The following is a 23178-nucleotide window of genomic DNA, read 5'->3' on the forward strand; positions in this document are numbered from 1 at the left end:
GTTTCGGAATTTTTTTTTCGAGTATGGCTCTGTGTGATGTTAGATGGAGCGGAATTTCCTTATATGAGTCCTAAGGGCACTTCTGCCGGAAGAGCGTGCGCTCCCGTATAGCAGAACACTGAGAGGCTGTGCACAGACTCACTGATCAGAGCGATTCACTGATCAGAGCGAGAGCGTCGCGAAATGTCACAAAAGAAGTGTGTTTTTGGTTGCCAGGGCAAGACAACCCTGCACAGATTACCAAAAAAAAAACAGCATTAGGGGACCAGTGGATGGAGTTTATTTTTACAGAGCATCAACGGAGTTGTGCAAGTGTTTGTGTTTGTTCCCTGCATTTCGAAGATGCTTGTTTTACAAACAAGGCCCAGTTTGACGCCAGAATTGCACATCGTTTATTTCTTAAGGATAATGCAGTCCCAACGAAAAAGGGTCACGATCGTGTGTTGGAACCGCAGGCGGTGAGTAAAACTGCTTCAAATATCTCTGCCTCCTTGTTAGTGTGTCCCCTCCCAGGCCGGAGACCCGGGTTCGAGCCCCGGTCGGAGCGAGTCGTTGCTGCTGCTGCTCTCATTCAGTTTCAGCCTCTGGATCTGATTCTGGATCATAAATATACGCTGAATCTGACTGTTAGCCATGGTTTGTTTTGGATGTTTTTTTCCTCACGGTAATGTCACAACTTCCAAACGCTCTCAACGCAAAAGCCTACTCGCGCTCGTGATTCTTTAGCTCCGCCCACACGCCACGCCTCCAGCCGGTCGTGTTTTTCCGGGAAAAATCGGTACAGACTATCTTTCTCTTATGAATATAATAAAACTAAAGGCTTTTTGGAGTTATGAAGGATGCAGTACTACTCTATAGGTACTCAAGATTAACAGGATATTGAGTGAAAACGAGCATTTCACCCCCCCTTTAAAGCTCAGGGCTGGTCATCAAAAGGTTCCTGGTTCGATCCGGCACAATCATGCACTTGAGCAAGACACTTAAAGAGATTTACACTGAAATTGTTTACTCACCATATTATTCATATCATGTCTTTCTGTTCTGGAACAAGTTGTTTGTTTTTGGATTCCTCAGTGATTTTAAAGGGGTGAAGATTTGTGAACTGCCTTTGTTTTGTAGCTTGTATTGTTCCCTGAGGACCACTTATAACGTTATCAAGATTTTTACATCAAAAAACTATTTAGAAGTAATAGGCTGTCTAATTTTGTGTCTTGTTTTGACCCCTCATCAGAATGCTCTGTTTGAATCGGCGTGGTGGATTGTAGACTCAGAAGTAAATGCCCACTGCCATGATTGGCTAATGTTGTGTGTATGACAGCCTACTTCCTTCATAGATGGACGAAAACAGTTTCACGAAATGAAAACAGTTAATCACACTTGTGTGGTGTAATATTGAATCCAATTTGGCACAGCATCATCTTTTAGATCTTCTTCTGCAGAGGCGGCGCTTAGCCACACTATTACGTCGTATCATAGAGTCGTACAGTCCAAAAGTCTTCCTTCAGTATCAGCTGTTTTTAGACTAACGACAACATTTTGAGTTCTGAAACATACAGGACCTCTTATTTGTAAAAAGACCAAGGGAATTTTTGTTTCTCAGTTCATGAGCCCTTTAAATGTAGAACAGTTTAAGTATTTCGTGATTTAGTGGTGGTGGGGGGGGGGTGTTGCCTTCCTTATTGACTTTCTTTTTATGAGCAAAGCAGTCTTACTATTTTTTTTTTCTTTTCTTTTTTTGATTTCTCATGGACTTTCACTGTATGGACAATCTTTGTGTTCATTTGTTTTCTGTTTGTTTTGTTTTGCTATGCACAGACAAAAATAAATTAAACATCTGTTGTTTCGTTTTTTCCTTCCATATTGACTTTCACTGACAAAACCAGTTGAAACGAAACGAAACAGAAAATAAACGACAAGAAAAGATGGAAAATAAAGAATTGTAAAAGGAGTTTGGTGTTCTGTAGCAGAAAGACACCCACGGGATTGGAGTGAAACGAGGGTGAGTAATTGAAATTAATCCAGAAACCCGCAGGAAGATTTTTCTTAAATAACTCTGCTTTGGGGTAAATATCTGCTACATACTTGTGTACTAGATGTTGTACAAAGTAGAGCTAGATTAAGAAATGCAAAAAAATCTACTGTATAAGACATCTGGAATCTGTTTGATTGACTCTTGAAATGTTACACCATAATAAAAAGGCGGTATCTGACCTAATACACAGGTATCTGACAGTCGTGCTGCATCTGAGCTTCCCTGTGGCTGACAGCAGGACATACGAGGGGAAGGTGAGCCATTTCCTGTTTCTGTGGCAACAGGGGGAGGTGAGCTCTGTTGCTATGGCAACCAGGCAGCAACAGGAAGAAGGTCTTGAATTATGGTAAGTATCTTAGGCACTTGACGTTATTGCAGCTTCAATCTGTGTGAGTGTTGCAGGTCTTAGGTGATCTCTCTCAGCAGTACTGTGATAAAGGTCATCTGAAGGTCAAACCTGTAGCTGGAACCGCTCTGCTGTGGTCTATAACCCCCTCTCAGATGGCAGTGGAGAGTTTCTCTTATTCACATGCCTCTGTTTCCTGTATTTGTGACCATATTTATTTTTAATTCAATTGTTATCAGAACTGGGTAGATTGCTTACAAATTGTAATCAATTACTGATTGCAAATTATAGGACAAAAATTGTAGTTAGTAATGTGATCCATTACATTACACATTTATAAAAAATAAAAATAAAGTAAAAAAATAAAATAAAAAAAGTGAAAGTGACGTGACATACAGCCAGGTAATGGTGACCCATACTCAGAATGTGTGTTGTGCATTTTCATTCGCCCCGTCTACAATTAGTTCCGGTCCGAGACTCGAACCTGCAACCTTTGGGTTAGGAGTACGAATGTCTAACCATTAGGCCAAGACTTTCCCACATATTCCCCATAATATAATCAAACTAATTTTAGATTACTTTTGGATTACTTTTGCCCTAACTCGTTTATCAAATTAATTTAAATAGGATAAACTTGTACCTTATTAATATAAAAATACAAAGGAGTCACAAACTATATTCTATTCATTGTCATTAACAACATAACAACATGAAGTGCGATAAACATTACATTACGTCAAGGTTTCCCAAACAGGGATTTGTGGGAGTTTAATGAAAAGTCAATATTTAAAAAAATATATAAAAATGTCAGATCATAAAAATGTGAAATTAAAATAAATCATTTTAAAATCAAAATAAAACACTTGTTAAAAAAATATTTTTCCTGCATGTCATGTGACCATAATCAATGTCAGAGAAACATGATCTTGCATATGTGAAACTTAATTATTAAAAATAATATTTGTACTTTTATTTTTAAGGATCAGATAACAAAAAAGTTGTTGAATTTTTGTGCATTTTAATGTATTTGAAAAACAAATGCCTTCTAAAGTAATAGCTGATTGTGTGATAATTCAAATAAAAATGAATCAGTAGTTAATGAACTTCTTAAGCTTGAAATTATTTTTGTAACTCTTGTGATCAAATGCTGTGTAGCCGCCTGACTAATGACTGATCTCTGTGTGAATGTGAATTTAGAAAGGAGCCTTTAAAAGATGTAAATGTATTGCTCTTGCAAAAGTACAATATGCAACCATGTAATCCATAAAAAGGAATCTGTAGTCTGATATAATATAATTTAATTACAAGTACTTATTTTATGTAATCGGATTACGTAATCCAGATCACATGTAATCAGTTTCTTCCCAGCTCTGATTGTAGTGTATACATAATGAATATTAATGAACTCACCATTGCAGTTCTTCACATATTTCCATCAGGATGGGTTGGAGAGCTGGATGAACTCTCTCTGCACGGTGACTGTTTAGTCACTCGGGGGCTTCAAATGGACAGGAAGTGTGTGTGTGAACATCGACTCTGAACAGCGGCGGCAGGAGCGCTACCAGGGTCTGGTCTCATGGCATCCAGACGAGCAAAGCACAAACCCCGAGCATGGAGACCTTCACCAAGACCTCTGAACCTGACGCTCAGACAGCTGATCCAGAGTCAGTTCCTGCTAATGTGAATGAAGCTTTGTTTAGGAAAGTAAAAGCTGGTGCTGTAATGGAGATACCCTTGCTGTGAGCTTTACCTTTATATAGCTGTCAGCCCCTGCTCCGGTGACATGTTTAATATTCATGAGTTCAACTGGAAAGTTGCTTTCAATAATAGCTAAACGTTCACCGACGCACAGTTTGCTGGTGTTGCACAATTTATTTATCCCCTATTTATGAAAAAGTATTAGTCAATGTGGTTCGACATTATTATTTATTTGTCAATTTGCTATTTATTATTTATTCATATATATCAAATGTAAGGTGTGTACATATATATATATATATATATATATATATATATATATATATATATATATATATATATATATATATATATATATATGTGTGTGTGTGTCACATAATGTGTGTCTATCTCAGGTTTTGTTATACACAGGTTGTCTTTTTCCATTTTAATGCACTATTTCAAGAAAATATATTGTCAGAAATGTAAGTTAAATTAACTATGAAATAAATTCATACTTGTATTAGAGTGAATGGGTGGTGTTTTCGATTTCACTGGTCAACTTTCTTCAGGAATTAAACCTCAGCAATCACACATTGCAGATTTCACCGATATACAAGTGCAGGTGTTCCTCACAAGAGGGCATTGTTTTCACTTTAAGTCTTTGTGCTACAGAGACATTGTAGACTACTCTCACAGGAAACAGTCCTCTGTAAAATGTGCTGCACACATCTGAATTTTCGGGTTGAACTGTTCTGGAACAATGTTGTAAATACACTGATTTCTAATCGTGTCCTCTTTTGAAAGCCCAAAAAAAGTAGCTTCGCCGTCACAACGAAACACACAGTGACTCCACAACATGACGGACGCAGCAAAAATACTACAGCGAGAATCAAAGTTACGCTTTCTTTCTTTGTGTACACATGCAAATCTTCCCACATTGTGATGTAAACATGTGGGGTGTGTTTGAATGAGCTGTTTCAGGAGGCTGTGGACGAGTCTTAACTTTGATGAAAAATATCTCTTTGGGTTTGAGACTTTAGTCTTTACAACTTTAGGGATCTTATCTATTCACAAACAGCTTGTTACACTTCAAAGAAAAAGGAAAACTTGAAAATGCATCATATGACCCCTTTAATTTTTGACAGGTATGATAGCCAGGCTGTGAGGGATTCGAAATACAAAGTGTTCAATGGACCTTACTGTTGTTGAACAACATACTGATTGTTCTGCTCACAAAACATCTGTCCAAAAACAGAACTGGCAGTAATAATTTAGAGGATTTCAATCTCATGAGACTCATAAGACTTATCCACAACAGATTCTAACAATTTCTGTTCATTTCAGTAACCTTCCATTTGTTTTTATTACAGAGAGCTATATTCTCAGAATGTTGCCACTTTAGATGACACATGCCTTATTCAAAAGAAAACACTTTCAAATGTGCTACCCGAAGGTACTGTACACACACACACACACACACACAGTTCTCCTGTGCTGTAGCTGCTGAGGGAACTCACTAGAACTGCATGTAAGCCATTATTGCAAAAAATCCTTTAATACCATTTGGATCTTGAGGCTTAATACAGAGTCTATGGGATTTGGGGGCCTTTGGTGACTGACTAAACACGTTCTCACGGCTGTTTGGCTATGCTTGTATTTGTTATGTATGAATTCTATACTCCTTTGTGAGTACCCTTGAGCTTTGCAAAGGCAAAAGATCTTTTGTATGCCCTGAAGTACAATGCAAACTATTTTAATAGTATAGTAGGGTACAATAAGTCTAAAGGGGGTTATTTAGGCCCATTGTAACTACTAGAGAAGATCTTAAAATGTGTTTTGACATCAAACTGGACACTGAGTGTATTAAGAGAGGTTAAAAAGAAGAAGAAGAAGAAATGAATTCATATTTTATTAAATAAGATCTACACTTTTAATGTTTAGCACAGCTAATTAAAAGCTTTTTATTTTTACTACACAAGTGTCTTGTGGTATTTCATCTCAGATTAATAAATGAATATTGATTGGGTAAAATGACTAAACAAAATGAAAAAAAAAACTTTAAACTTTAAAATAATTCACTTAATTACAAGAACGTACTTTTAAATGACTTAAACGATTTGGAATAGTTTTAAAAATAATTTTAAATATTACACAATTTCCACAAACTTGTGTGGATCCACTCATATGCACCCACTTAAAATAAAGTCAGATTTTACAAACAGATCTAAGTAAATCAGTTAATTAATTTGCATAACATATTGAAAGTCTAAAGGTAATCGGCCATGATAAGTTCAACAGAAAGGAACATCAGTCACGTTCCTTTTGCCAAACAACATTTATTCTTCATTTTTCACCAGGTCAAGCTAATACTCAGCACTCGGCGCATTTCTTTTTAGATTTTACTCTGACGACGAGCACTTAGCTCTGCAACTCTCCAACACATCTTCTAACTCTCCGTGTTAACAAATGAATAGTGTATCGTGCAGAATCAGAATCGGAGTCAGTACGCAGCTTTGGTCAGGTGCGCGTCTGCGTCTGATAACGTCGGACATCAGCCAATCACAGACGACCGCACATTCCTCAGCCAATCACAGCGCAGCGCCGAGCGTCAGGACCGGGACGCTGCAGCTGAGCGCCGCTGATGCTCAGATCAGTGTCCAGCGACACAGACGCAACCTCACTCCTGCTTTGCCCTTATATCACTTCATCGCACCGGGAGATGCTTTAACACGTACTATCATTCGCGTTTAACCAACATCCATGCGATTCTTCAGGCTTACCTTCAAGTGCTTTGTCGACTGCTTTTGAGACCCTTTTAATTACCAGCGACGCACGTCCGTTATTATCATTTGGAGATCAATCTTGTCAACGTTCTGCAGAAGATCCGTTTCACACAAACAATCAGACAGCAGTCCCACGGTGAAGTGCTGCACAGCGGGAATTAAAAAACAATAAAAGGTGAAGAACCGTTATTCGTAGATTCTCGGGCGCGCGGCATGTCTCCAGAAGAGCACTTCTCCAGTAAGAATGACTTCATATGCTTGTTTGTGTACATACATATTGATAATAACAGGAATAACACCTTAATAACTGTGTGTTTACATAGACCTGATATAAAGTGTAATCTGTAAATCGATTGAATCAGACTGGTGTTTGCGTAATGTATCTTTCCATTAAAAATACAGACAGGATCCAGAGTCTCTCCATGTGTTGTTTACTAGTGCTGTCAAACCATTAATCGCATCCAAAATAAACGTTTTTGTTTACATTATATATATGTGTGTGTGTAGTGTGTGAATATATTATGTATATAAGTACACATTCATACATTATATATTTTGAAAATATTTACATGTCTATATTTATATTAATATAATTATACTCTAAACAAATACATTTAATATATAAACCACATATTATTCTGAAATATATACATGCATGTGTGTGTATTTATATATACATAAAAAATATACACAGGACACACACATACATTATGCAAACAAATTTTTTTTTAATTTTGGATGCAATTAATTAATTAATTAATATATATATATATATATATATATATATATATATATATATATATATATATATATATATATATGTATATATGTATATGTATGTATATATGACCTTGAATTACAAAACCATAAGGGTCAGTTTTTTTCATAAAGATGAGATTTATACATCAACTGAAAGCCGAATAAGTAAGCTTTCCATTGATGTATGGTTTGTTAGGAGGACAATATTTGGAAATCTGGAATCTGAGGATTAAAAAAAAAATCTAAATATTGAGAAAATCACCTTTAAAGTTCTTAGCAATGCATATTACTATTCAAAAATTAAGTTTTGATACATTTACGGTAGGATATTTACAAACATGATCTTTAATATCCTTATGATTTTTGGCATAAAAGAAAATTGATAATTTTGACCCATACAATGTATTGTTGGCTATTGCTACAAATATCCCCGTGCAATTTATGACTGGTTCACACACACACACACACACACATATATATATATTAACTATTTAAATCAAATATGCAAATTTGTGATATCAGATTTTTACATTTTATTACAAACTACTGGAGTTATATCAGTTAAAGATTTGCTGTTATTAAAGCAAAAGAAATGTCAAGTTTTCACAAAGTGGTGTTTTTCTCTCTCTCTCTCAGATGATGGTGGCACGTGTGAGGATGAGTCTCAGGAGGAAGCAGAAGTCGTCCGTCCTTTGGTGTCAGAGACTGAAGGGTCCGGTGCGGAGGTTGCTGAGCCCAGAGTTTGTGTGGGTTTGATGGAGAGCGGTGACCCCAACACAGAGCTGGGGCATTCAGAACGAGAAACCTGGAGCAGGCAGATGGACTTCATCATGTCCTGTGTTGGATTTGCTGTTGGCCTTGGAAACGTCTGGAGATTTCCTTACCTCTGTTATAAGAATGGAGGAGGTGAGATAAATACAGTCAGGCACAGATACATTATATTTAACCGAACTGATACATGGAGTGGGGTCTAAATGTCTTGAGACCAAATTGAAAATGTGAGACTTTCCTTTCTATACCCAATTATTGATCTATTGATCCTGATTTAAAAAAATAAAGTTGCTGACCCTCAGACTAACTAAGATGTAAATGAGTCTGTTTCTTCATCAGAACAGATTTTTAGAAATGAAGCATTACATCACTTGTTCATCAATAGATCCTCTGTAGTGAATGGGTGCCGTCAGAATGAGAGTCCAAACAACTGATAAAAATATTACAATAATCCACAAGCAATCCAGTCCATCAATTAATGTATTGTTAAGTGTTTAGTGTCTTATTTGTTTTAACTTCATAATAGCTTCCTCCAGTGAAAAAGTCATCCCCTGTGGTCCTCTCACATCAAAATCCACCAATGTGTTTGTTTAGATCTGAACTAGGTCTGAACAGTTTTTTACTTGATCTATATATTTCTCTCAATGTATATTTCTGACTCAGACAAAAACATTTTCATTGGAGAAAGCAATATTATGGACAGAATGTTACAAACATCTTAATAATGCATTTGAAGTGTTCCACTTCCCCAGCTGTAAACTGATGGACAGGAGTGGTGTGGATTACTTTTGGTTTATTGTGATGTTTTTATCAGCTGTTTGGACTCGCATTCTGACGGCACCCATTCACTGCAGGGCATCCATTGATGAGCAGGTGATGTAGTGCTGCAATTCTGTGCTGATGAAGAAACAAAATCATCTACATCTTGAATGGCCTGAGGGTGAGTCCATTTTCAGATTTACATTTTTGGGATGAACTGTTCCTTTAACACTAATAAACTAAGTCATCTGACGTAATGAAGAATCTGCCAGTAGAGATAATTTAGAAGGTCAAAGCGCTGAGAAAAATAAACGTGGGCCTGACAGACAGGAAGAAAGAAGAAGGACAATGGCTGTCTACTGTTCATGGCCTAAGTTTATCAAAGGTTGAAGAAGTGATACTCTGTTCTTTGTTCTCCTCTCCTTCTCTCGTAACATTAACCACCTGCGCAGCTCTTCTGACGCATGTAGGTGGTGATGAATGTCACTCAGAGTTATAAGCTTTTTTGTTTCCCCTTTACTGCCAGCTGAAGCGTGTCAATAAGTCTGCATTAGTTTCATAAAATGCCTGAGTCTGTTGTTTCTATAGAGCTGATACTAAACATTGGGTATGTTATCTGTCTGTAATTAACATGACTTGCAATGCAGACCTAATCTATTTCGGTCTTTCTCTTACAGACTACATTTTAAGAGTTTTCTTAAATGGATAGTATGCTCCCCCCCCAAAAAAAAAAAAAAAAAAATTATCCTATGATTTACTCGCCCTCAATCATCTTAACTTGTATATGACTTTCTTCTTTCAGACGAATACAATCATAGTTATATTAAAACCTGTCCTGGCTCTTCCAAGTTTTATAATGGCAGGGAATGGGTGTCGAGATTTTGAAGCCCAATCTAGTGCATCTATCCAGCATAAAAAGTGCTCCACATGGCTCCGGAGGGTTGATTAAGGCCTTCTGAAGTGAAGCGATGCATTGGTGTAAATAAAAATATCCATATTTAAAACATCTCTAGTGAAAGTGTGTACAACTGTTGGCGGAAGCTAGATATTATGGTTTATGAAGTAATATGGATATTTTTCATGTGGAGCACTTTTCATGATGGATGGATGCACTTTTTTGGGCTTCAAAACCTCCACCACCATTCACTGCCATTATAAATCCTGGAAGAGCCAGGACATTTTTAATATAACTCCAATTGAAATGGTCTGAAAAAAGAAAGGCATATTCACCTAGGATGTTTGGAGGGTGAGTAAATCAAAGGGTAATTAACAAAAGTGTCCAAAATCATTACAATCAGTTCAAGCTTAAGTATACTATTTCTGTAAGCATTTTAAAAGTCTGCTTAAAGGTCCTTGCATACTGAGTCCGAAATTTTGCATACATTTTTTCACATTCGTCATCCTTTCCTAAGAAAATGCATGCTATAGATTCAAAAATGCAGAAAATTGAACCTGATAATAATTTCCTTTTTTTTTAAAATTTATGACGGATGAAAGTTTCGGAGGCAGTGTGTAAACATGATTGACACAACGTGAAACTGTGTTCATTTTTAATGAAAGGATGAAAATTTCGGACTCCGTTTGCAACATCTTGTGATTTCCTGTGTGTTGCAGGCGTGTTTCTGATCCCCTATGTCCTGATGGTGTTTGTTGGAGGTGTTCCCGTGTTCTTCCTGGAGATTGCATTGGGTCAGTTCATGAAACAGGGTGGAGTCGCCACATGGAACATTGCACCTCTTTTTAAAGGTGGAGTATTATTAACAGACAAAAATGTTTGTATTTGAAATCCCAACCCTCATCCTACCATCAATTATCTTTCATTTTTAATGGCAAATTTGTTATTGAATATTGATGTCGATTTATAATGGAATATTGATCTGTCTGGCTTTAATGTCATCCAGCGTGATGCATATGAAGTAGAAGGGTGAAGAAGGGCAGTATCTTTCTTTCCTCCAGGGCTTGGATTGGCATCAATGGTGATCGTGTTCTTCTGCAACACCTACTACATCATGGTTCTGGTGTGGGGCTTGTATTTTCTGGCTCACTCCTTCACCTCCCCTCTGCCGTGGGCCACATGTGGGCATGAGTGGAACACTGTCAACTGTACCACTAACTTCAGCCGCGTGTGTCTCAATCAGTCGCTGTCCTCTTCCCCTCCCAACGTCTCCTCGCTCAACAACAGCTGTCTGGAGCACACGGGGCTGAGATCATCTGTTATGGAGTTCTGGGAGTAAGTGTCTTTGAAGTGTTTTCCAATCTGATTAGGCCCTGGCACAGATTTGTATTTATTTTGATGAGCAAATGTTAGCTAGTGAAGCTCTTAGACGGACACTTCACCCAAAAATGGAAATTCTGTCATTTACTCACCCCCAAGTTGAAAACCTTGAAATAGCTTCTTCTGTTAAGCACAAAAGAAGATATTTCGTCACTCCGTTATCTGTAGCCTATGACTTAAGTAATACTGTAGAAGTCAATGGCTACCGTCAACTGTTTGTGTATTACCTATTTGTATGTATTATCTTTTCATGTATGAACTGTTTGTAGAAAGCAGGAAGGCCTTGCTGTTTTGTGTCTGTCGGTGTTCTTTAGCTGTGATAACAATTGTATTATTGCATGGTCATTCTCATTAAGACCTTTTTGCTTTATTTTGGGAATGGCTAAGTTAGTGTTATCTTTAGTTTGACACAGCGTTTCTTTCTTGATCAGGCGTAAAGTCCTCCGTCTGTCTGGCGGTTTGGATGAGGTGGGTGACATCAGCGGTTACTTGGTCTTGTGTCTGCTTGCAACGTGGGTCATCGTCTACTTCTGCATCTGGAAGGGTGTTAAGTCCGCTGGAAAGGTACAAATGTTGTGTTTTGTGAAAGATGGTGAAAGTAAATTAATACTTTTATTCACCAAGGAGGCATTAAAGTGATCAAACAATACAGTAAAGACGTTCATAATGTTACAACAAATGTGAATTTTATTAGGCAGCGTTTCCTTTGTTGATTGTCTTGAATGTTGTAATGGTCATAACTCTGTAATGGGCTGTTGTTATTGGAAGTTTTAAGCTAATCAACAAGTACTCAAATCAATATTTAATGTATTTATTTGATAAGTAGCTGTGTAATAACTGGGATAATGTACAGTCAGATGCTCATTATCTGCTTCACGTCTGGGTACTGATCACACTGCTAGGGTTTATTTTGCAGTAATGATGGCTGGCTCTACATTATCCCTTACTGTACACACATCAGCCGAACCATTATGAATGTTTGTTGGGAACATGAGAAAATAGATCAAAAGCCAGAGCACTGGCCATGTAAGCTGATTATTAGCTCTCCCCACAGATCTGTGTGCGTGTGTGTGTGTGTGTGTGTGCGTGTGTGTGCGTGTGTGTGCGCGACAGTCAGAGAAAAGATTTCGAACAGTGATAGTAATTATAAATCTGTAATGATTCAGACCGTAATACTCATTTCAGGAGCTACGGTGGTTTAGCTGAATAAATCTGAGCAGTACAGTAATGTGTGTGCAGGTTGTATATTTCACGGCGGTGTTCCCGTATCTGGTCCTGGTGGTCTTGTTTGTTCATGGGGTCTCACTGCCAGGAGCTCTTAACGGCATTACTTACTACCTGAAACCAAACTGGAGCAAACTCTCAGAGGCACAGGTGAGAGCATGTGTGAGAGGATTCTGTGCTGCAGACCACGTCTCAGCAATTAAACGTTGCAGAAATAAAAATATAATGTAAAGTATTATCAGAACGGGTTTTTTAAAGAATCGTTTTGGCTTAAATAAATTGTGAATCAAATCTGGCGAAAACAGTATGACAACAAATGCTTCACTTATTTTATAATTTATTTATTTAATAATTTATCTCAATTAAAGCATGCTACAAACTTTATATTTCTGGCCGGTCAAGTAAAAGATGCGAGTGTTTTCAAGAGTAAACAGGACTAAGATCCAACAGTAAGCAAAGATTCACTTGTGTACTGTGTTTTTAAAGCAAAAGGCAAGTGACATGGTTTTATAATTGCTGTTGTCTTGATGGTTATGATGGCAGGTTTGGATTGATGCTGCCACACAGATCTTCTTTTCTTATGCTATCGGTCTGGGGGCCCTGACGGCTCTTGGGAGCTACAACCGATTCAACAACAACTGTTACCAGTGAGCAAAATACCACACACACACAGGGATCATTTCATGATGTTATATTTCAAATTTGGGATCATTACACTGTATAAGAGCAGATAAGTGTGAATTGCAATTGATTTGCATAATGTATAGATGGACACAAGGACTGTAAATTAATCTTTACATTTTTAACAATGTAACGTTTTTACCAAAGGTACTTTATTGAAAAGTTTCTAATATTTAATGTAACATAAATTTTCACTCTAAATGATGTGAATCTTTCAGTGCAAATGATATGATCAGTCTAACAATGTTTCAGACTTTTGGACTCACTGCATGTGTAGTATTGTGTTGTTGTTTTGCCTGTAAACAAACAGTAACGAAACAAAGGCCTCCAGGCCAAAATGTTTTTTCTGTATGGCTTCATAATCCCGCAGCATCCCTGTGGGCCAGTAGTGCGTGTGTGTTTGCATGCATGTGATCGGATCAGAGATCAGGGGTTGCATGAGTTCATCATCCACCCAGTTTAACCCTGCGAACTGCGTGTTCTCCTTCAATGCTAATCCCACGATGATTTCTCCCTCTCTCTCTCTCACTGTAGGGATGCATTTATTCTGGGTCTCATAAACAGCGGCACAAGCTTTTTTGCAGGATTTGTGGTTTTCTCAGTTTTGGGATTCATGGCGGCCGAACAAGGCGTTGACATCAGTAATGTGGCAGAAAGTGGTGAGATATGCATCTGTCCTCATTACACTCTCCGTTGCTTCATTCTCTTTGACTGCATGAACAAAAAGAACCATACTACTGCAGTAGAACTTTGGACGTGGTACTAGAATAGTGCCATCCTATTCTTAAACACCTTGGAATACCATGCCATGCCATGGTACATAAACATGTGGAACTGTTTTTTTTTTTGTCAGGTCCTGGTTTAGCGTTTATTGCCTATCCAAAAGCCGTGTCGCTGATGCCTTTAGCGCCGCTGTGGGCGGTGCTGTTCTTTCTCATGCTTCTGGTGTTGGGATTGGACAGTCAGGTGAGGCTCCACCCACTCATTTACAACAAAGATCTGAAACAGAGTATAAGTGTATAAGTGAGTAAATTCAGCAAAGCAGTGTAAAAGAAGTACACTTTAGCATGCATTTAAATAGTAAATAATATACTTCAAAAGTAATAATCTAAATAAAAATAATTTTCAGACACCTATTTGCATGTTAAGTGCAATTAAATTAAAATATATTATAGTGTAAATTTATATTAAATGCAATTACATAGCTTTTTTGACCCACTCAAGTAGGATTGAGTACATCTTTATGTCTAATTTCATAATTCTGTTGTCTTTGAAATATGGCTTTGCTGAATGTACTGACTATTATTCATAATAAACTAAAATATACTTCTAAATAAAATGTATAATATATAAAATACATTATAACATTTACTGTCTAAATTACTATTTAAATGTGTAAGTCTTTGTATTCTGAATATTTTATTTAAAGGAGTAATTAAGCATTTATAATGATTAAGTTTCAATTTAGTATATTTTAAAATATATTACATTAATACTTAATATAATATCAAGTTATACACTACAGTTCAATTCAAATTATAATCAAGTACTTTACATGTGCTTTAGTATGTTACTCAACACCTCAAAATAAGTGTACATTAAAGCACAGCAAAAGATTAAGTGCACTTCTTAAAGTGTACTTAAGTGTGTTAAAGGCTCATGAAACCCCAGACAGATTTTAGCAGAGTTCACAGGTCAGATATCTGACTTCAAGCAGTGTTCCAGATGATATTTTAACGGATGAGGTGGGAAAAAATACTAATTTAGAGTATTCTGGAACGCAGCAATATCACTTCGATGAGGCATCGGTGTCTCACACTTATTCATGAGACTGCGTGTTCTTATCCGACGAAAAGATGATTCGCTAAATTAGCATGTGTGACACACTTCAGACTGTGAGACTGCATACTGAGAGAAACGTTCATGGATCCAAGGACATACGCTATGTTTCCATCCAAAGACTCATATTTATGTACAAGTCGTTTTTAAAATGTACCTTTAAGATTTGAAGTACACTACAAAAGCACATTCAATACAAGTAAACACACGTCTTTTTCTCAAGTGTAACCTTACACGCAGTGATGAAATGCTAGATATATTAGAAAGATATATTAGCCAGCGACAGTCCAGCAGCCCACAAACCTCCAGCTATGCAATCTCTGTCAGTGTGACGCATGTGTATGTAAAGCAACTATTAAAAAACAGCACAGGAATGCGAGAACCCATCCTGTGAACAGCGCCTTAATGTTCACACAGTGCGTTGGATTAGCTGTAGCGCTCTTAGATTAGCAACAATGTTTGACAAGGTCAGACACATTCAGATGTCCTTGTTGCCCACATATTTCTCAGTTAGATCATCAACAAGATTCATTTTTCTCTCTCAGTTTGTTGGTGTTGAGGGCTTTATTACTGGAATAATGGACATGCTGCCCCCAAAATCATTCCTCGGCTCTCAGCGTCGTGAAGTTGTTGTCGCAATATGCTGCTTTACCTGTTTTACGATTGACCTTTCCATGGTAACACAGGTACGTCTGAGGCTGAAGGTGAGGTATATCATACAATAGAGTTCATATCAGTGTCCTCGTGTTTTTTTGGTTACGTTCTCTCTCTGTACAGGGAGGGATGTATGTGTTCCAGCTGTTTGATTATTACTCTGCGAGTGGGATAACTCTGCTCTGGCAGGCCTTCTGGGAGTGTGTGGTGGTGGCCTGGGTGTACGGTAAAAATCTGTAGCCATGCAAACACAGAGACCAAGTAGGACCTGTTCCCGAATCAACATATTTTGTTGGTCCTGCAATAACATTCCTAACAAACATAATCCTTACAAAAATTCAACCCTGCTTAAAAGACCAGTTGGAATTTCCATGATAGCCCAGACTGGTGTATGATGGATTACCCGATTACCCCAAACCTGACCCTAAAATGAACAGTGTTTCCAAAATGGGGCTTTATAAGGGAACTTCAGATGTAACATTTGATTGAAACAAATGGGACTACTGCACAATCATTTGAAATAGAACTGAAATAGTGCTTACCAAATTATGATCATCAAATCACAGGCTGTGATTTTATTAAAAAAGTATATAGTTAGTCATGTTCAGAGAGAAATGCGGCGCTGTGTTCATTTACACGTGTCCAGTTTATGAAAGTGTTTTCAGAGCAGCTTTAGGAATGTAATGTGTGCAAGATTAACTCTTTTAGGCACAACTGCATGTGTCCTGTGAAAAGATTAACGTTTTGAACGTTTAAATTTTTATATAGTTTATAATTTGTATATAGTTGTATATATTTTTTTTTTTACTTGGTTTTCAGTTTTTTTTGTTTTGTTTCACTGTTCTTATAAATTTAGGTAAAGTTTTAGTAATTTTATAGTTATTTTACATTAAAAAATTATTTTACATTTTTACATAATTTTTATTACATTTCAATACTTTAATTTATATGAAATGAACCAAAAAAATGAAAATGAGAAATGCTTTGGCAACAACATTAAATTAGTTATATATATATATATATATATATATATATATATATATATATATACATATATAATTTTATTTTAATTAACATGTATTTTAATTAAAGTAACATTTTTATGTTTTTATTTTATCTTGACTATAATAAGCTTGCTGGGAATATGCAAATATATGTTAAATAACTGGAATACTAACTTAAAATCTCATACATAAAGTAAATATTTGCATTGAAGGGGTTTGGTTACTTAAAAGTTTGGGAAGCCCTGTTTTATTGGAACGTTTTCCCATTTCAACAAGTGTATTGATTCAGGAACACGTCATACCTGGGAGAATCTTAGTGAGCATGCAGATACACATATAGTCTTTGTGATAACCCATAAAAACAGCTCACTCTCGGTCTCTGACTCTCTCTGAAGGCGCTGATCGCTTCATGGACGATGTGGCCTGTATGATCGGCTATCGTCCTCTGCCGTATATGAAGTGGTGCTGGTCTTATGTCACTCCGGTAGTATGCATGGTGAGTGCAATAATGGATCAACATGGGGTTTCGTATTCTTGAGAGGGTCTTAAAGGGGTGTTTGTGTGTTTGGCAGGGTGTTTTCTTCTTTCATGTGGTCAACTACAAGCGATTAGTGTATAATGCGGTGTATGTGTACCCGTGGTGGGGTGAGGTGCTGGGCTGGTTTCTCGCTCTCTCATCCATGCTTTGCATTCCTCTCACCGTCCTCTACAAACTGCTGCACTGCAAAGGCTCTCTCATCGAGGTACGACTGTCGCGTGTGTGCTGCTTCTTCGCTTACCATGCAATAAACTACTCTGTAGCATAGCAAGCTAAAAGCTACATGATCTCTATGAGTAGTTTTAGTGGTAGATAAAGTAGTATACTTTTATTTTAGTAAATATTTATTTTTATATGTATATTTTTTGTTTTATTTACTGATGACTCCTTTGATGCCAAATGACTTGTAGTTACCCCCCAAGTAGTTGAATCTGAGTGGATGAATCTGTGGTGTGTTGTAGGATGCAGTGATGTTCAGTTTGTGTGACTGTGTTTCTCTGTTCAGCGTTGGCAGCATCTGACGACACCTGTCTGGGGTCGACATCACCTCGAGTTCCTTCCACCTGAGAATGGAGCCAGACTTCTACCAAAGGCAGAAGAGAATAAAAACACACTGTTATATGAAAGTGTCATTTAATATCCTGGCCAGCACTAGCAAATGATCAGATACAGAAAAACACTGCCCTGCAAACACACGCACACACACACAGTGGTGTTTGCTCTGTTATGAGTAAGAGAATCATTCAAGTCAAGTCCATACTGCACAGCAAAGCACCTATATGCCTTTAAACGGGTTATATGACATTGCTAAAAAGAACATTATTTTGTGTATTTGGTGGAATGCAATATGTTTATGTGGTTTTAAGTAAAAAAAACAACAAACAAACAAAAACACACATTATCTTCCAAATACTATACATTATTGATTCTCCTCTATGCCCTGCCTTTCTACAATGCGTCGATTTGTACAAAGCTCATCGTTCTGAAAAGCGAGGTGTTCTCTGATTGGCCAGCTATCCAGTGCGTTGTTACTGGCTGAATACCTAAAGTGTGTGACTGAAATGTTATGCCCCTCACCTCACTGTGATGCCGTTTTCCAGCACGACCAGACAAAACCAATAAAACCCATTACGAACTAAGCATTTGTTGCAGGAGTTAGCACAAAATTACTGATTATAATGACTTATACTGTCTTTTTACGCACTGTGTTGCGTATCCCGCTGCGTAAACATAAAACCATGTCTGCATTTGTGATCTGAGAAACAACAAACAACAAGCGCTACTCTGCACTCCTCAAAACTCATCTGTGGTAAATTCTTTAAATATGAAAACATACTTACAGACTGTGAGTCAGATGTGGGGGCATGTTAGGCCTCGTTCACACGGGACGATTTTAAAATTGTCCGCAGATTTTCCAAACCTGAGAGACCCCACACACGGCGATAAAAAATCACGGGTCTAACAGTTTTGGTCGCTCCGTGTGTGGTGTGCAGCCACACGGCAATATCAACACATCACACACGAACCGATTTGACTCCCGAGCATTCCCAGGTCAGACGGGAAATCTCGCAAAATCCCTCGAGATCAAACGTGACTTTAGAGTAAACAATCATGGTGGACGAAGAGGATGCAGTGGCCATAGTTTGTGCTTTGTTTTTAACGGGAAAAAAAACATAAGAAAAATAAGAAAAGGCGATGGTCAAAGAGGTGGAGACGACGCGAGCATGGACTATACTTGCTATATCGTGATATGGAGATAAGTTGTTGTTTTATCTCATAGAAATGTTGTTACGTACTACACAGATTAATAACCGTTGAAATAAACGTTCATATATTAGTTTCCATGTACTCTGGTGGACTGCAGTTGTGGATGTAGTTATGCCCATCGACTTTATTTGTATTTGTTATATTATATACGCCGGCTGTTTTGATTTTGTTTCCCGGTACTATCACTGCCTCGTCACCTCGCGTTCTGATTGGCTACACGCCACAGTCCACAGGCTGCGTGATTGTTTGTCCTCGGGGGACACCACACACGAGAAGAAATCGGGCAAAATAAATCCAACACAGAGGGGTTACCAGGATGTCATGTTTGGGGGGGCATTTGGCTTGTTTGGGGGGGCAACATAGACAATTGAAAATATCGGCTCAAAATTAAGCTATATTACACACAATCTTTTTTAATGCATATCTTTTTCTAAGCCAGGAACCCAGAGATAGGCACAGGGCCCCTATTAGACTATAGGGCTATCACATAAAAGTTAAACCAGGTCAACAGATATGACAGATTAATATATATAACAGATCACGGTGTTTGCCTGATAATGAGAGACAGGTGTTTGCTTGTGAGAAGACGTGTTACACAAGTAGGTTACCGAGAAGGACAAGAGAGTTCTTTAAATGAATCTTACATCAGGTTTGTATAGACAGGAGGTTAATTAATTTGTTTCTTCTTTTAAGCTGGTCCAGAAGTAGATGCTACTTTTAGGGCTGAAATGCTTCGTGAATTACTCTTTGTAAAACACATTAGCAGTCATTATTTGTAGGAGTTTCTCTTAAATTCGCCAGTTAGGAGCTACTTGTAGCCTCTTATAAGTTTCTTTGTGAATGCGGCCCCAGGTAAAAAATTTTTTTGATATGCTCATTTGAACAGTATGAGAACAGTATTTGAATGTTATTCTGTGGTTGTAAGTGGCTTTGGATAAAAGTGTCTGCTAAATGAATAAATGTAAATACGTAGGCCTAGGAATATATTCGGCTACAAGGTGTCAGGAGATTTAGAAGGTTGAAATAAAAGCTATTTTTGTAAAACTATAAGAATTTCAATTATGATATGATTAGCAGAGGCAACATAACTTTTTTTAAATATAGTTTCATTTTTTTTTTTTTTTATTAGTGGTGCTTGCCATAGGCAAATATTATTATTATTTTATGGGGGGTTGGAGTCTATGGGTTTGGTCTCCCACAGGGCTGGGTGATATAATAAAAATCGAACAATTATTATTTTTTTTTTTCAGAAAATACCATGATTTTATCCTGATTCTTTGTCATGTTGGTTTTTCTATTTTGTAAGCTGTTTGAGCATCACAGCCAAACTAATTTCCCTATTATAAAGCCTTTTAAGGTAACAAAATATGAAAGAGTGTGGCAGATATTTAGGCCAAAGTGCATGGATGAAAATCTTTGTCATTATTTTATCTTTGTTATTAAAAAATGAGAACAAAGATACACATTACAAATACAGATATTATACAAATAAAGTGCTTCATTTTCATGTACAAGGGGTGTATTTAGCAGGAGCATTAAAAAAATGTAATGAACAAATATAAAAATAAAAACTATATACACTGATTCCTATTAAAGCAACTGAATTAAAGTTTTTCAGTCAAGAGTATAGAGTCTTGATTTTTCTCTGTGTGTTTGTTGTTTCATTAACATATAATTCACCCAAAAATTTAAATAGTGAAGAAAAAAAATCTGAATGAGTTTCCTTCTTCTACTAAACATAAACTCTATTTTGAAGAAGGTGGAAAACCAAACAGTTGCTGGTTCACAGTGATTTCCACAGTAATTTTCCCCCTACTATAAAAGTCAATGTGGACCAGCAACTGTTTGGTTATCCTAATTTTTCAAAATATCTTATTTTGCTTTCAGCACAAGAAATAAGTTAATATAGGTTTTGGACAACATGTGAGTGTATAAACAGAAATAGAAATAGAACAGAAATGATAGAAATAAAATTTTAGTGTGATCTATCCCTTTAATTCACACGGCAGCATGTAGCCTACTGTCCCTTTAAGACCTGCGCGCCTCTAATATTCAGACATGCATCTGTTTCTTTCAGTTGTTTACTTTCGTTTTAAACATATGAGTCTATACACAAACCTTGTGTGTTTTGACAGTATTAGCACACAACATAACTTAGTAATCAGGCACAGTTCGAAGGGCTTTTTCGTTTTCGGGCCGCACTTTGTGCTCAGAAAAACCGCACGTCAGAAAAGGACACGAATTAAACGTTTAAATAACCAGTAAGGATTTAAACAGATGAAAAAAATGTGAATGAGTTAACTGTGATGTTAATGTATGTCGCAGTATATTAATCCCGCTGGGCCAGAACTGCAGCTGATAGAATGTGCGCAGCACACAATGCAACGATATTTCTTCGAAAGCAGACTGTGGAGACATTTTTATCGCCCACAACCAAAACTATTAACATCCTACCCTCGGCAGAAATCGAGGACAAAATCAGGCTGTTCAGCTGTCAATGCACTTCGATCCCAAACGCTGTTTTGGGTTGGCAAATCTAATTTTCTTGCCACCCTTTGGCTTCTGGACACGACACTGCTTTAAAGCTCTGCCAGGTAAACAGCGCGTACCCCCGAAGCGCGCGCACTGTCAAACAGCGCCAAACTTGATTTTTGTTGGATCAGACCCATCTGCAAGCTATGGAAAAATATGCACAAAACAATCCACTTTAAAGTATTAATTTATCATCAGAGGGACAGATCATTTCTCAGGGGAGGCAGGGCTTATCCTAGGGGAGGCATTGCCTCCCCCAGCCTCCCCCTAGACACGCCCCTGATCCAACATGTTGGATATCCCCGATTTGAGATCGGAGCGGTCCTGACATTCTTCCGAGCAGAGGAGAGCAGTCTTAACACACCACACACGGCAGGAATATTTGATCAGATTATTTTACGATAATCGGAGCATCCTAAGATTGTCGGAAGGGCTGAATCGGGGCTAAAATCGGCCCAATTATCCTGCCGTGTGAACCAGCCTTTAGAACGAGCCTTTTTAGGGGGTGAAGTGACTCTTAACTTTTATAAAGAATATCTCTTTGGGTTTGAGACTTAAGTCTTTGTAACTTTACAGATCTTCTTTATGCACCAAGAGCTTGTAACACTCCAAAGAGAAAGGACAAATTGAAATCGCATCATATGACCCCTTTAACATACACAGTGTCATCCCACTTCAGCCACAGCAGAGCCTGTGCATTTCAACTGTCATGCAGTAATAATGCTGGTCTTCTCTCAGTGTAATTAAATTTCAGAAGAAGGCCTCAGGCGCACAAGATAATAATGCGTGCTTGTGTTTGACCGTTATGTGCCAGTGTGCTGATGTTGTTCAGTATTATGTGTTTGTGTTTGTTACGTTGCACTGAGATCTTACAGCAGTGTTTTGGAGCAGAGAGTTGGTTAATTAATAATAAAAAATATAAATTTAGTCTCAACTCATGTTGTGTGCATTTATTTCGTTTGGTAAAACCGTTATGCAAATTATCTAATAATTTGTAAAGAATGTTCCAAGAAAGACTTTTTAGATCCAAAATGTTAAATATATAAAACTGAGATATATTATTTTAATAGTTCAGATGTACAGCATTTATATAAAATAGAAATATTTGTAAATATTTTACATAGGCCTATCTTTATAGTCACTTCCGATCACTTTAATAGATCATTTTTAAATAAAAGTTTAATTTATTATTATATATATATACAGTCATGGCACCCTATTAAATATGATCAAAGAAAGCTGTGAATAAGAATATATCATAAGAATTTTTAGGGATGCCTATAACTGCGAGCCTGATAACAAGGTCTCAGTGTGTGTCATAACATATTGTCTCAAGGTCAGTTTCATTGAAGCTTCTTATCTGTATTCCCCTCCCTGCAGCTGCAGATTAATTCTCTCACTATCTTTCTGTCCTTCCTTCATTCCTTTCTTAACTCTTTCTTTCCCTTTCTTACGGTTTTCAGAGTGACTGTGTCAGTGAAGCTGACAGGATGAAATCAATAATAAAAAAAACTGAGAGATACATTGCCATATT

At 37.3% G+C, this 23178-nt stretch overlaps 1 protein-coding gene across 2 annotated transcripts; it reads left to right on the forward strand.

Annotated features, from left to right (window-relative positions):
- Window positions 1-6665: 6665 nt before the first annotated feature.
- LOC128011041 (sodium- and chloride-dependent creatine transporter 1-like) lies at window positions 6666-22779 on the forward strand. 2 transcript variants are annotated; one of them, XM_052593074.1, is made up of 15 exons: window positions 6669-7079; window positions 8237-8506; window positions 10745-10876; window positions 11087-11360; window positions 11837-11969; window positions 12645-12779; window positions 13173-13276; window positions 13845-13969; window positions 14164-14276; window positions 15695-15835; window positions 15927-16029; window positions 17203-17303; window positions 17380-17550; window positions 17851-18716; window positions 22132-22779. In XM_052593074.1, the coding sequence occupies exons 1-14, from the start codon at window positions 7055-7057 to the stop codon at window positions 17980-17982; spliced, it is 1959 nt and encodes a 652-aa protein (XP_052449034.1). In that variant the 5' UTR covers window positions 6669-7054; the 3' UTR covers window positions 17983-18716; window positions 22132-22779. The 2 variants fall into 2 exon arrangements, with proteins under 2 accessions (XP_052449035.1, XP_052449034.1); XM_052593075.1 differs by lacking the exons at window positions 17380-17550; window positions 22132-22779 and having other exon boundaries at window positions 6666-7079; window positions 17851-18710.
- Window positions 22780-23178: the final 399 nt, after the last annotated feature.

The sequence above is a fragment of the Carassius gibelio genome, chromosome B23 (assembly GCF_023724105.1).
Source record: "Carassius gibelio isolate Cgi1373 ecotype wild population from Czech Republic chromosome B23, carGib1.2-hapl.c, whole genome shotgun sequence".
Classification (NCBI taxonomy): Eukaryota; Metazoa; Chordata; class Actinopteri; order Cypriniformes; family Cyprinidae; genus Carassius; species Carassius gibelio.

Excerpts from the sequence above, each read along its gene's own strand:
- LOC128011041 (XM_052593074.1), top strand. The coding sequence starts at position 7,055 with ATGTCTCCAGAAGAGCACTTCTCCA. Across the intron at positions 11,970-12,644 it reads GTGTTAAGTCCGCTGGAAAG|GTTGTATATTTCACGGCGGT; the intron begins GTACAAATGTTG and ends ATGTGTGTGCAG. Across the intron at positions 13,277-13,844 it reads TTCAACAACAACTGTTACCA|GGATGCATTTATTCTGGGTC; the intron begins GTGAGCAAAATA and ends CTCTCACTGTAG.